Source organism: Ambystoma mexicanum, chromosome 3p (assembly GCF_040938575.1).
Source record: "Ambystoma mexicanum isolate Mex_15411 chromosome 3p, UKY_AmexF1_1, whole genome shotgun sequence".
In the NCBI taxonomy this organism is placed as follows: domain Eukaryota; kingdom Metazoa; phylum Chordata; class Amphibia; order Caudata; family Ambystomatidae; genus Ambystoma; species Ambystoma mexicanum.
The window spans coordinates 280919570-280934190 of record NC_090925.1 but is presented as its reverse complement, the minus strand read 5'-3'; the positions used below and the strand labels follow the sequence as shown (position 1 = coordinate 280934190).

Here is a 14621-nt window from a genome sequence, read left to right as displayed (position 1 = left end):
ATCCAAACCTATATATATATATATATATATCCGGTCAGTTGTGCAAAGGTCAATTCGGACCCTTGACTTTCGGTCAATTAGGTAATTCGAACAATTGTGTTCGAACAATTTGGGTAATACCGAGACTGCAGTAGGATTGGTGAGTTCCTTACAGCTTTTAAACAGTTCCCCCATGTCATTAGTGGTCTCAGAGATATGGGCTTGGATATGAGCCCTCTTCATCGAGTGGAGGGAGAGTCTGCATTGCCTTTGGAGTAGGCGGAAGGCCAGTCTCGTCAGAGAAGGTGTCTGAAGCCCGCCCCTTCTGCTCAGCAATTCTGCACTTGCACTTCAGAGGGGCTAGGTAGGAGTCATACCATGTGTTGCGCTTGGAGGCAGGTTTCAAGCGGATCCTCATGACAGGGGCAAGGATGTCCACGGTGTTGGTGATAGAGAGGTGAAGATTACCAAGGGCAGTGTCAGTGTGGGAGTTTGTGGCAGGAGTGGGAGGGGAATAAAAGTGGTGGCAACAACTGACACCCGCTTCATCGGTTGAATAACAGAGAAGGAGACGGGCAGTGTAGGCAAAGACTTAGCAAGAGAACCTGAGAGATTCAGGTGAGAGGACAGGAGAGCATGGTCAGACCAGGAGAGAGGTGTAGTCAGAGGGTTGGTAATGGGGATGTCTGCTGAGATGAGAGTATCCAAGGTGTGTCCGGCTGAGTGTGTTGGCCTGAAGGGAAGAATGGTGAGGGGAATTAAGTTTCAGAGGTTGCAGAAGAGTCCAGTGGCCACACCAGGAGAGTCAAGGTGAATATTGAAGTCACTGCGGAGGAGAAGCTTGGAGGTGGAGACAAGAAGAGAAGAAGTGAGGTCAGACCACTCCAAGATGAAGACAGAGACTGGACCAAGGGTCCTGTAGATGGCCGCGAGAGTCATAGAAAGGGTTGAAGAGACACCAAGCCTGAAGATGAGGCATACAATGGAAGAGTAGGTCTGAGTGGGATTGATAGTAGCAGGGACCCACTCAGGGAAGGACAAGGCTACTCCGCCTCCAGAACGGTTAGGCCTGGTCTTAGAGAGGCTCTTGTATCCCTCAAGGAGGAGTGTGTCAATGGCAGTTACAGAGCTGCCAGTGAAGCACATCTCAGTGAGAAGGAGAATGTCAAGGTCAAAGTCTTCAAGAAAGAGACAGCTATCAGGGGAGCATCTAACAGCAGAACAAGAGTTGGGGGTAGCTAGGCGAAAGTGGTTGCCACCTTTGAAGGCCTTCCGAGGAGGGGTACAGGGATGTGGTATACCCATCATTGTTGGAGAAGGGGCAAGAGGGGTAGCAGACAGACAGATGGCAGGAGAGGGGGGGAAGCTGATGAGAGACAGAAGACACCTACAAAGATGGAGGAGGTTGTGCTGAGAGCCCTGGACCATGACAGTGCTTTTCTGACAGACATTAATGATGCACCTAGATGAAGGAAAGCATGCCAAGAGTATTTCCCATTGGAACCACCATTAATGGGCGAAGAAGAGAAAGGGGAGAGGACTGAGACCATGTGGGGAGTCCATAGGTCCGGAGAGGGAGCAACAAAGAGGATATTAGTGACAGCCTGCCTATAATAAGCATTGACATAGGTGTCAGCAATGGCCAGGCAATGATTGGAGACCAGGAGATGTTTTTTAAACTTTATCCTTCCAGGCTTTAAAAGAGAGGTAGGAAAGGTGATAGAGTAGCAGTTCAAGTAATTAGGGGAGATGGAGAGGACCATGGAAGGAGAGAGCAGAAAGACGGAAATGGGGAGAGATAGAGATGGAGAAACTGCACAATGTGCAACAAGGCGGCCTATCAGCAAGACAGGTGCAGACGAGTCAGGTACAAGAGATGTCCCAGGTCACTGAAAACAGGTGTTGTGCTTCTCCACCAATGAGACAGGGGGGGTAGCCCCAGGGCCAAGCATGAGGGTGGAGTGATCTGCATTGACTCTTGATGGTGAGGGAGATGTAAAGTGTCCAGAGTCAGAGGCCGCAGGGACTTCCAGCTGATCAAGGCGGCCAAGTAGCAGGACAGGCGCAATTGAGTCAGATGCACTTGGAAGTGAGCTTTCAGTCATAATATTGGGTTTGTTCCCAGCCAAGACAATCAGAGAAATGCATTGAGGAGGGATAGCAAGGGTAGGGCTGATGGACCAGATCAGACTAAGTGCTACGACTCTGGAACTCCAATAGCCAATGCCACAAGTTGACACCCCAGGAAAAGCTCAGGACCAACTCAGATTCTGCCAACCCCCCAAAAGTCACTTGCCACAAACCTGGGGATCACAGCTGAAGGGCCACTGCAGCACCAATGGACTAACCCAATGGCCTCAGGCTACACGGGTGATGCACACCCATACAGTGAGGCAGGAGTTCACACAACCGTATTGTGAGGGTGGAGCTCCTATGGCAGACACATTCATAATTCCCCCACTCGCGGTATCAGTGTGAGGTCTGAGGGTATCAGATTCAGGCCAAGCCAGATCAATTCTGAAGGGGTGAAGGGGACACTCAGATCACAGACTCAGCTCAAGGGGCTCCCACAACAGTTCCACTGAAATCAGAAGGGCAGCACCATAACAGGAATGGCAATCCAATTCCAGAGAGGACGGCCAAGCATGAACCGTGGCGCCATCTCATGATAACATGGCACCCTGGTTTCTAGACCCTAATGGACAACACGGTGTACTATGCTATCACAGTGTTTTTGGACTTCACCAACTGTACAACTTCGGGGATTTTTGCATGGTTGTGCGAGTAATCACATAAGATACTCTCCTTCCAAGGTCTGATATTTCGCAGCCTGTAAATGAATAGCTTTCTGAAAACAGGTGCACCGTGTCCTGGGCAGGAATCCGCACTCCTCAATGCAAATACCGCTTCCCTCTGGCTGCCACAAGGCCAGAAATATATCTAAAGGCGCAGCATTCAGTGAAAAATCGGATTTCTCTGCTTAACAAAGAATGAGTTGATTTCGCCAAAGTGGCTCTGCAGAAAGTATCTAAAATGAAAGTCATTGATCAAAGGACGTTTAAGGTGTCAGGAGTTAGACAAAGCCCAGTGATGGAGGATAATGAGATAGTGGGCAGCGGGAAGGGGGGGCAACTGCGAGGCTGGAATGGGGGGGCTGAGAACTGAAGGGGGAGCAAGGGGAGAAGGTGAGACAGAGGCAGGAGACCACAAGAAGGAGGGGATGGAGAGAGCCGATTGGGCGATGGTGTTGGGGGGAGGAACAGAGTGAGAGGAGAGAAAGGAAGACCAAAGGAAGGGGTTGAGGAGGAGAAGCCAGAGGGGTCTAGAGAAAGGGGTACCGTGAGCACAGAAACATAACGCAAGGCCTTGAGAAGGAAATGTGACCATTGAGGAGAAAGAAAGGAGGACTGGGTAGAAAGGCAGGGGAGGGGGTACCAAGAGGACACAAAGATGAGAGAAGAGACACGACGGGTGTCTGCAGGTGGGGAGACCGGTTGTGAGTTTAGACTGCGAAGTGGGGAAAGAGGGAGAGACTGGGGAGGCAACTGGGAAGAGGCATCCTAGGAGACAGCGGCAACTGTATTGTGAAGAGACGGGTGCAATATGGATCTATACACACAGATATGAATGATACATATGGTGATCCATTCTTGTATGAAATGTATATCCCATTAGTGAAATCATAACCATATTTTTCATACACTTGTGTACAGGCGCGTTACAAATGCCATATCATATCATATCATAGTGTACTTAGGAACAATGCTATTTGATGCCACTTCCTGTTTTGTCAAGTCAAGGGGTGAAAGGTCGGGTTTTATCGCTTCCCAGGATGTCACTTTGGGATGGGGTCCAATGACATCACTTCTGGTGATGTCATCAGAGGTCAAGGGTCGTGAGGCGAGGGGTGGGCCACTTTTTTGAGGCGAGGGGTGGGCCACTTTTTTTTGGGTGTCCGGGTCTATTTCTATTCGCAGTCCGACCCTGGGTGTGGGGGTGGGGTTAACAAGTAGCAATGAGAAGAAAGAAAACACGTGAAGAAAGAGGAGGATAACAGTAGATAAAGTCTATAGCTTATAGAGGGGAAAAGGAAAACAGGTTAGAATGTGAGTGACCAAATACAGAGAAAGAGTCTGGTAACAAAGCACATCAATAGAAAGCTGGAGTGGATAGAAAAGATCAGACTGGAAACGAAGCCCCCTTTAGTATGGAAGGGATCTAGGGTAATCGGGTTGCACTGCCCTTTCCCTATATATAAGGTGACCAGATTTCCAAAACGAAAAACCGGGACGGCCAACAACATAAAAGCGGGACTACCCCATCGCAGCCCACCAATTTCTGCCCCTCCCCCAACACGCCCCCACAACTACCACCTAATCATATTTCCAGCACTTCTCCTTTCTATAAACTGTATATGATCTCATTTGTGCAGTTTTGTCTGTGAATCTTGGCATGTTAATTTAAAGCAGGCGTTTGCTCTAATTGATATAACATGGCTTGCTGTGCACTCATTTCCAAGCCAGTCCCTGTGGCAGAGTCAGTAAGTGTTGTGACTTGTACCTGAAAGGTTGGAGGTTTGAGCCAATCCTCCAACTTCAAAATTCTGAAAGTGTTGTGAAAAAATATTACAATATTAATTACCTTAGCCACCCAACCCTGCAAACCCCGGATGGGGTTTCTAAAATGAAAAAACTCCCGGGACCCCGGGAGGGAGGGTGATTTCCCCAGACTGTCCCGTGAAAACCGGAACGTCTGGTCACCCTACCTATATATTGATGCAGGACCGCCACCTCTTTACAGAATTGCATTGACTCAGGCGCATTGATACACAAGTCAGCTGCAACAAGGGACCACAAGAGGGCAGTAGAGCATTGCCCTGGCAGAGAAGCAGGAAGTGACTAGCTCAGAGGTGACACCTAGAGGCCAGCCAGGGTATGGTATTGGGAGTGAAGCAGGAAAATACATTTGGCAAGACGGTCTCCCTTGAGAATCTGCCTCTGCAAAGGAAACACAATGACTAAATGGACCAGCCAATTTCCCTGCACGGCCTCATCAGGTTGACTTTGGGTAGCAGTGATGTGTTTGAGAAAAAGCACCTGGGTTCAGCGAAGTGTAAAGCTGGCAGACTCAAAAAGAGAAGGAGGATAAAGAAAACCTTATAGAAAAACAGGAGAAGCCCAGCTCACCCCGGCAGACCCGCTGCGTGGTCCTCGGGTTCCCGTCAGCTTGCCCAGCATCTCAAAGCCTTCAGTGGAGAATTTTGCTGCCCTTTCAATCGGCTTCTTGTCGATTTTCTGACAGTCGATGTATAGCTCCACGCTGTACTGGTTCACGGCCACCTGCACCTGGAGAGCAACAGGGGAAGGAAGGATTTGTGGGTGACACAAGGAACCGAATCAACATCTGTGATACCTCTACCTCTTAGACCAATCAGAACACTTCACCTCCAATCAAATACTGCTGCCATTGTCTTTGTCTCCCTACCTCATGCAGGGGCCACGTGGAGTAAGGATCGTGGGTGGGATGTCTCCTTATCCTGATGGCAAGCAAGGTTCTAGAATGTACAGTCTCTTGGGCATCTTTGAACGCAGTTCTTCTCGGGAGCCAATCACAATCTACATCCGCCGGGATGTCCGCTTCCACAATAAGGACTCATGTGCTCCAGGGATACAGACTTAATTGTGGCAGTCTGGGAGAAAGGAAAACGGGACGTGTGCCCTTGGAGTAACTTGGAATGTGTATCTGCTCATAAAGGAGCAGACATAAAGCCAGAGCAGTCATAGAGCATGGGCAGTCATAGAGCCGGAGCAGTCATAGAGCCAGAGGAATCATAGAGCCGGAGCAGTCATAGAGCAGGGGCAGTCATAGAGCCAGAGTCGTCATAGAGTCGGAGGAGTCATAGAGCCAGAGCAATCAGAGCCAGAGCAGTCATAGAGCCGGAGCAGTCACAGAGCCGGAGCAGTCACAGAGCCGGAGCAGTCACAGAGCCGGAGCAGTCACAGAGCCGGAGCAGTCACAAAGCCGGAAGAGTCATAGAGCCGGAGCAGTCATAGAGCCGGAGCAGTCAGAGGCGGAGCAGTCATAGAGCCGGAGGAGTCATAGAGCCGGAGGAGTCATAGAGCCGGAGCAGTCATAGAGCAGGAGCAGTCATGGAGCTGGAGGAGTCATAGAGCTGGAGGAGTCATAGAGCCGGAGGAGTCATAGAGTCGGAGCAATCAGAGCCAGAGCAGTTATAGAGCCGGAGCAGTCATAGAGCCGGAGCAGTCACAACGCCGGAGGAGTCATAGAGCCGGAGCAGTCATAAAGCCGGAGCAGTCATAGAGCAGGAGAAGTCATGGAGCTGGAGGAGTGTCATAGAGCTGGAGCAATCATAGAGCCGGAGCAGTCATAGAGCCAGAGCAGTGATAGAGCCGGAGCAATCACAGAGTCAAAGTCGTCATAGGGCCGGAGCAGTCACAGAGCCGGAGCAATCATAGAGCCGGAGCAATTATAGAGCCGGATTCATCATAGAGCCAAAGCAATCATAGAGGCAGAGCAATCATAGAGCCGGAACAAACATAGAGGCAGAGCAATCATAGAGCCATAGCAATCATAGAGCCAGAGAAATCATTGAGTCAGAGAAATCATAGAGCTGGAGCAGTCATAGAGCAGGGGCAGTCATAAGACCGGAGCAATCACAGAGCCAGAGCAGTCATAGAGCCGGAGCAATCACAGAGCCGGAGCAACCACAGAGCCGGAGCAATCACAGAGCCGGAGGAGTCATAGAGCCAGAGGAGTCATAGAGCCAGAGGGGTCATAGAGATAGAGAAGTCATAGAGCCAGAGGAGTCATAGAGCCAGAGGAGTCATAGAGCCGGAGGAGTCATAGAGCCAGAGCAGTCATAAAGCCAGAGCAGTCATAGGACCGGAGCAGTCATACAGCCAGAGCAGTCATAGAGCCGGAGCAATTATAGAGCCAGAGTCGTCACAGAGCCAGAGCAATCAGAGAGCCAGAGCAGTCATAGAGCCAGTGCAAAGACAGAGCTGAAAATTAACAGCCTCCAACCTCGAGTGGCGTGCAGAGAGTTCCCTACTGCCACCACTTCCATGGCGCAGGTCTCTCTGCTGGATTCTCTCCATTGGGTAGTCAACAGGATGGGAATCCAGGAAGACTCAGGGTTCCCATACCTGTTTAACCCCTATTCTAAAAAGCCTGACTGAATCTCTGTCATGGGTGCATGCGAACGCAGCAGTGATACGTCAACCGCCATGAAAGAACATTTTAATAACTGTTACACCGCATGCATGTTGGCTCCACCTGCTATGTGCACACACTCAAAATAAGGCAGAGTCTACAGGGACTCCTGCCCTCTGCCGGCATCACAGCACTGATGCGGTCGGATAAGCATTCACATTCCCTGCACGAATCTGCGTGCAGTGAACCACTTGCTAAATGTTGTGGATACAGCGAAACCGGCAGACATTTTATTTGTGTTGAATTCCCCACATCCGCTCCAATTAACACTCTTATTAAAGCTCCCCTGTAAGAAGAGTCTACAGCATCATACAAGCTACCAGAGTGGGCCCTGCAATTCGCAACTATGTGGCTAGTGTTTTGGTAAGAAGATGTTAAATGTGATGTGTACAGTTTCCCCGAGTGGGGGTGTCCTGACCTCTTATTGAGCATTCAACCGCACCATTGAATCCCAGTACTGTGTGCATTTACTCATTCAGTCATTACATTGCTCAAAGGTCCTTCCATTAACTCCTTCATGCATTCAATTTCTCAGTCAACCATTCGTTCAATCTTCAATCTCTCAGCCACTCATCAAGCTATTCAGTATCACGTTCATTCACCCACATTAACTTCTCTCCAATTGATCATCATTTCATTCGTGAATCAATTCACTTTCTGGTCCATTCATTGGCGTACTCCTTCACCCATGATCTCCCTTGTGGGTCACCACACGTATCCAACCATTCACCACCTCATTCATGTCCTAGTCGATTATCTTGCAGTCACACGTCTGCATCTCACTTGTTAATGAATTCATGCATGCCATCTCTTTCAGCCGTCACATTTAAGACAGACATAGGGAGCCCACACTTCTACAGGCACCTTCTAACCTGAATGCAATACAGCAATGGAACAACACCACTACTCGGACATTCAATCAATTTCAACATCACAGTCAATAACATTCAACCACCCACTCACTCACTCATCTAATGAATGTGTTCATTCACACACACACACACACACACACACACACACACACACACACACACACACACACATCCACATATGCACTTCTGTGTCCATGTGTCCATTGATCAATTGATAATCTAGAAATTTGCTAATTAAAATGATCACTTCTTCACACATTCATTATCCTTGTTTTGAGTCACACACTTTTATTGATGTACTTCTCCATTTTCATAGTTATTTACCCCTCCAGCCATGCCTTGCTTTATGCTGGCCACATCTCAGTTTTTTCAAAACAGAAATGTGAAGGCTAGACTGTATTGATCCACATATCTTTTGGCATTGCTCTGGGTAACCTTCCAGACCATCAATTGTTCTGCCTGCCATGCCATTACAGAGGGTTAAAGGCTATATGCAAATCTGGCTTTATCCACCCCAATAGGGCAGTCAAACTCAACCCACTAGGCCACATCCCTCCCTGAATGAGGCCACAAGCAAACCCTGGCAGGTTTTAGATTCACAGGGTGGCATCATTGATATGCAACTTGGGTCTATACTCACAGCAATCTCAGGACCCATGTCTGGGCATTCCCGTCCCACTCAAGGTGACTTTTGCAAATTAGTAAAGTGGAGGCTGGAAGGTTTTTAATTCGTTTAAACCACTGGCAATGCTCTGGGCAACCCAACAGACTGTGTTTCAGCTTGCCATGCCATTAGAGAAAGGGACCGATCATATGCATAACAGGCTTGGTCCCATTAAATGTGGCAGTGCAACCCAAATTGCTTGGTGCGTGTGCATGAAATGGCAAGCAGCCCGAAACCTGTTTTGGCCTAATTGGGCACCTTCAGTGAGGTGTAGCTTGGGTCTCTATGAAGCCTACAGTCGGAACCCACCCCGGGGCATACCCATCCCACTCATGGTGACTGTTGCAAAACAGAAAAGTGGAGGATGCTGGGATGTTGAACATGCACCGACCATCAAGGGCAAATATCTGCAGGAAAAGAGAATAAAAACAGTTCTGGTTCCAGGAGAACGTCCACCTCTAGAGGGACTGTGAGTGAGGCGACGTTCGAGCAGCGCAGGGAAAAGGCCCACACCCACCCCTCGTAATATAGAGTACTGAAGCTGCATTCTCTTCAATCACTAACCTTGTGAAAGCTTCCATAGAATATAGGCTCCACTTCCGGTTGCTCAAAAGAGACTTCCTGTATATCCGCCTTGTAATGATGACTGAAGTACTTGAGGGATTTTGTTGTGGCTAGAGTGAAAAGAATGGCACATTATGTTAGACTGGACCTTACATCAAAGATAGGTCATAAATATACGAGGTGAGCACATACAAATATTCCAAGAAACTGCAAGTAGCAAGATTAATGAGCAGGAAATTGCATTAACATGATTTTCCTCCCTGTTACAGACACCTTGGTGGCGGGAGCCATAAACCAATTAGAACTTTGACTTCTCCCGAGGTTCTGCAACAGGGTTTCAGGTTCTTCATCTGCTGTACAGTGAACGAGCTGGTCCTAGTGGTAAATGTGGTACCCGACATTGTGCCGACAAAGGTAAGAATAGCGGGATTCTGTATACGTAGGAATTTTCCATGAGTGATATGGGTATTACACCTGGTTCTTAATTATTTGGATATAACAAAAAAGTGAACGAGAGCTATCATGTATGACAGACTACCTGTATCAAATTCTACAATTGCATTAACATTCTTTAAAAAAATACTTTTTTATTACAAAAAATATTTTTCAATTAAATCTTAAAACTATCAACGAACCATCACGTTCTCCATCTTAACACATATTAGACATCACGCACTGTGTGTGCTGCAACAAATCAAATCACAAAGCGATCCATCACTCTCAGTTGATCTCCGAGCACAAGATTAACTCTCAGTTGATCTCCGAGTACAAGATTATAAACATACATACAATGACCATTCACATATTACATAACAATGACAATGTGTGAAACTGCCTAATACATATGTTTAGGCTTACAACCCGTATACACCACTAGATACATTCCTACACCCAAATATGTTTACAGTGCACACATGTCTTTCTTTTATAAGGTCTTAATTATTTGGAGACATAGCAGAAACCAACGTGGATCATAAAATAAAGACCACAGACTTCCGGATAACGTGACACCCCTGGCCTATTAGCTCAAAAGACGACATCTCACTCAATGCAGTGTTGTGCAGAGAACTGAAAGTCCAAAAATAGAGGGAGTGTCATCCACCAACTGCAAACTATGTGCTGAGAAAGCCATATTCAGGGAGTTCCAGGTTTCAAACTGACAAGTGTCAACCACATGAAGCTTCTTCTAGGAGGCTGACATACACACAGTGACCCTCCCCTGAACAAGAGGCAACAATGCCTGCTTTGAATCGCATAGCCTTTTGAATTAGACATACTGGTCCATCAAGTCAGATGACATTGGCCAATGTTGATATTGGCCGATATTGACATTGCATGCTGCTTTTGGTAAGAGGAGTAGTTTATACATTTATGTATAACATAATCATTGGAGACTATGCTACTGTTGGTAAGAGTACTTAATGCATTCATTTATAATATAAGCATTGCATACTATCCTACTCTTGGTAAGAGACATAGTTAATACATTTATTCTAGGGATAATCATTGCATACTATGCTACTGTTTGTAAGATGATTTGTCAATACATGTATTTATAACATAATCATTGCCTACTATGCTACGTGACCAGTCCCTGCCACTCAGTTGCTCCGCCCACCACCTATTTAATCAGTCCTCCTTAGGCGTCCTCATCGCCAGCATCCTCGGCAACGGACGGGTGAAGACAAGGACTTCACCTGTTGGTGCCTGTTCGGTCCTGAAGGCAAAGGGGCAGGCCCGCTAAACGGCCTTTCCACTACAAACTAATCGCTACTCCTGCTACTCACCAAAAGACATCACAATGTGTCTCCTCCCTCCACAGCCAATGCTCACTCTCACTAGGGTTCGAATGACTAAGTGCCCTGGCCAGGCCTGGCAAATTACCCCAGTGAACCTCATCAATACTGCCCTTGCCCCCATCCAACACCCATGCACAAGCCCTCTCATGTTGATCAATGCTCGCTCAGCAGTCGCTCATGCTGCAGAGATCGCTGACCTCATCTCATACAGCAAACGTGATGCCCTGCTCATCACTGAAGCATGGTTTACCCCATCCTCCACACATATTTTTGATATCCTCCTACCCCAAGGCTACTGCATTCAACATGCCGAAGGGCCAAGAAGGACTGGAGGTGGAATGGCAATCATGCACAAGAGCGACTGGCCATGCTCCATCATCCCCTCTCCCAGAACAATCTCATTTGAATCACTCGCTTTCCGGTTCCCTCTATCACACAAGGAATCCATATCCTTCCACCTCAGATGCAGACCACCTCATGGGAGTGCCTCTTTCATTGCAGGCATTTCCAACGTATTCTCCTCTGTCAAATGAGCACGTTATAGTCACAGGCTGACAGGCGCACTCGAAGCACGATTTTTGCACTGACTCTCCCCCATGCACAACAAAGTCAACAAATGAGCACGTTATGGTCACAGGCTGACAGGCGCACTCGAAGCACGATTTTTGCACTGACTCTCCCCCATGCACAACAAAGCCAACCCCCTAGACTTAGTCGTCACATCATCTCCCTGCATCACCTGTGGTGACTCTATCCAGAAGCACATTGTCCCAGTTGACCAAAGACCAAACCATCTGCCCATGGTATCACCTTGAGCTAGCCTCCAACAAATGCTCAATCAGAGCCCTAGAGAAGTGGACGCGCAAAACCATAACTCAGGTGACCTCACCAACCTCATATCTCTCTGGGCCAGCCATAGGATTCTGATTAATGAAGCCAAAGCTTCTTACTACTCCACCGCCATTGTGGAGGCCTCTAACAGGAGACAGACCTCTTTGAAGTAGTAAAGCATTGTACCAACACCTCACTCGACCCAGAGGTACCAGCAACTGGAATCAACAGATGTATTATTGAAAGAAATACGAGACACCATCCATTCAACCTCTCACAGCATTAGCATCCCCTGCACCCCAGCACAGACACTGACCCTTTGGACTGAATACTCTCCTCTCTTTCCCCGGATCTCCAAAAAATGATTTCCACCATCAAACCTACTTCCGGCCTAAATCATTAAACAATTGATGGGCCCAGCGTTCAATGCGCTCCTCAGCGTCATCAATGCCTCCCTCACAGAAGGATAATTCCTGAACAACCTCAAAACTGGTCTCATACAAACTCTTTTGAAAAAACAAACCCTAGATCCTGATGACCTAGCCAACTACTGGCCCATTGCGACCCTCCCATTTATTGGCAAAATCTTGGAAAAAATATTTGCTACACAACTACTCGCCAGAATCAAATAACTCCACCTCCTAAATGACTTTCAGTCAGGGTTCCGCCCCAAGTGTAGCATCGAGATAGTCACCATCCAGGTGGTAGAAACGGCACTCCAAATCATAGGCAAGAGTGTCTCATGCCTCCTCATCCTCTCTGACCTCTCAGCTACATTCAACATCGTTGACCACTGCATCCTCCTCTTCCTCCTTGCTGACAGGATGGATTCTCTGGCACTGTCCTGAATTGGTTTACCTCCTGCCTCTCAGGCAGACACCAGGCTGTCCCGATGAACTTGTTGCATTCTCCTGCTCCTGCAGAGTACCCCAAGGCTGCATCCTCTCACCAATCCCTGTTAACCTTTACACAGAGCCTTTGGAAACTCTCCTCAAAGATCCCAACATAGCCATCTACCAATACGCGGTAGATTCTCAGTTTTACATGAGAGTAAATAGCATGCAGGACATCATTCATCTCGGTGATTACCTAGCCATCATCCAGTCCTGGAAATGTACTACCTGCCTCAAACTAAACCCATCCAAGACTGAATTCATCCTCATCGGTCCGCCTGTTAAAAAAAACACTTGACAACAATGGCTCAATGAAATGCGACTCAAAGGATTTGTTCCACAACTCTCAGACATCAGCAAAATCTTTAGGCTACACCATTGACAGCAATCTATCCTTCCAGAAACACATAGCAAGGAAGACCCCTATAGCCTGGCTCAGAATCTCTACCCTTTGAACAATCAAACCCTTCATCCCGCAGCAGGACTTCCAGAGTGTAGTGCAGGCCCTTGTGGTCTAGCACATCGATGGAGGAAATGCTCTCCTAACAGGGCTCCCAGCTGCTCACTTAGCTCCTCTAAAAGCAGTCCATAATGCTGCAGCACATCTTATCACAGGAGCTCGGAAATTTGACCGAACTACCCCATTTTAGGCAAACTACATTGGCTTCCACTCCAACCCAGGATAGTGTTCAAGACTGCATGTATCATCTACAAAGAAGTCACGAGTAGCACACCAGCCTACCTGGTGGCTGAGCTCCACATATCTGGTGGCACATGCTCCTCACGCAGCAATTGGCTTGAATCACAACTCATCCGTAAAGAGAGGACCAGCAAAATATCCTTCTCATGTCATGCACCCACCCTCTGGAACTCGATCCCAGTGTCGGCTCGGAATGCCCCCACAATTTTCCAATTTTGCAAAATTCTCAAAACATAGCTCTTTCAACAACACCTGGCCAAGCACTAATTCCAATGGATGCACATACTGACGCACAGACGTAGACCTCTGGCGTAAGACACCCTGAAGATGGGTTTCCCTTTACTCTGTTGAATTAGCAACCCCATGGATGGGTACAGATATGTGGATGTAAAACCTGTTTTAGGGATCACTCTTACGTATATTGTTATGCTATTTCCAGATGCAGCCCGAATCCCGAACCCAGAAGGTTCGACATGCATTAGCCAATATCGTCTGCTTTCATAAAATCCAAGACTAGGGTGCTGTTATATATATTAAATACTGTTGCAATCCGTTTTAGGTATTTTGTATTTCCTGCCAATAGTAGTTTTGTATCAACAAACTAAGAGCTCTAGTAGTTATGCTACTTGGGAGCAACCAGTTGGGAGGAGAGACTTTTTGGTCTTCTCTTGCATTCTATGATTCCACAAATGTGGTAGACCGGTGTGCACCAAATACTGGTCTGCTATCAGCAGTACATTCTGATTATACTTGGTGGTGCTCACTCCATCACTTTCATTGCTTTGTCTCTGCCCATGCCTGTCTTGCATGCACCCTTTCATGCATCACATTCAATACAGAAGGCGCCCTATAAATAGAACTTGGATAACTTCCTTGTATATTGCACTTGATTTAATGAATCTCCAATCAATGATATTTGATCTCATTCATGTGTAGGTATGCACCTCACTCCTCTGTCATCAATGCAGTGGTACAGATTAGCCACTCCTTTCTAAATGTAAATAAAGATTGAATTTAAAGCCAAAATTAAACTATTCTACCTCAATCTACTACTTTAGGTGGCCTTGTTTTTTAGCAGGCAATGCA

The 14621-nt window shown here is 47.4% G+C and overlaps 1 protein-coding gene across 1 annotated transcript in view; it reads right to left on the bottom strand.

Annotated features, from left to right (window-relative positions):
- Positions 1 to 14621, bottom strand: part of COL20A1 (collagen type XX alpha 1 chain) — a 686383-nt gene that overhangs the window by 196930 nt on the left and 474832 nt on the right. Inside the window, exons 27-28 of the mRNA XM_069650801.1 lie at positions 9313 to 9422; positions 5166 to 5324 (exon numbers count right to left, since the gene is read on the bottom strand). Of these exons, the coding sequence (XP_069506902.1) occupies positions 5166 to 5324; positions 9313 to 9422 (269 nt within the window). The remainder of the gene's footprint in view (positions 1 to 5165; positions 5325 to 9312; positions 9423 to 14621) is intronic.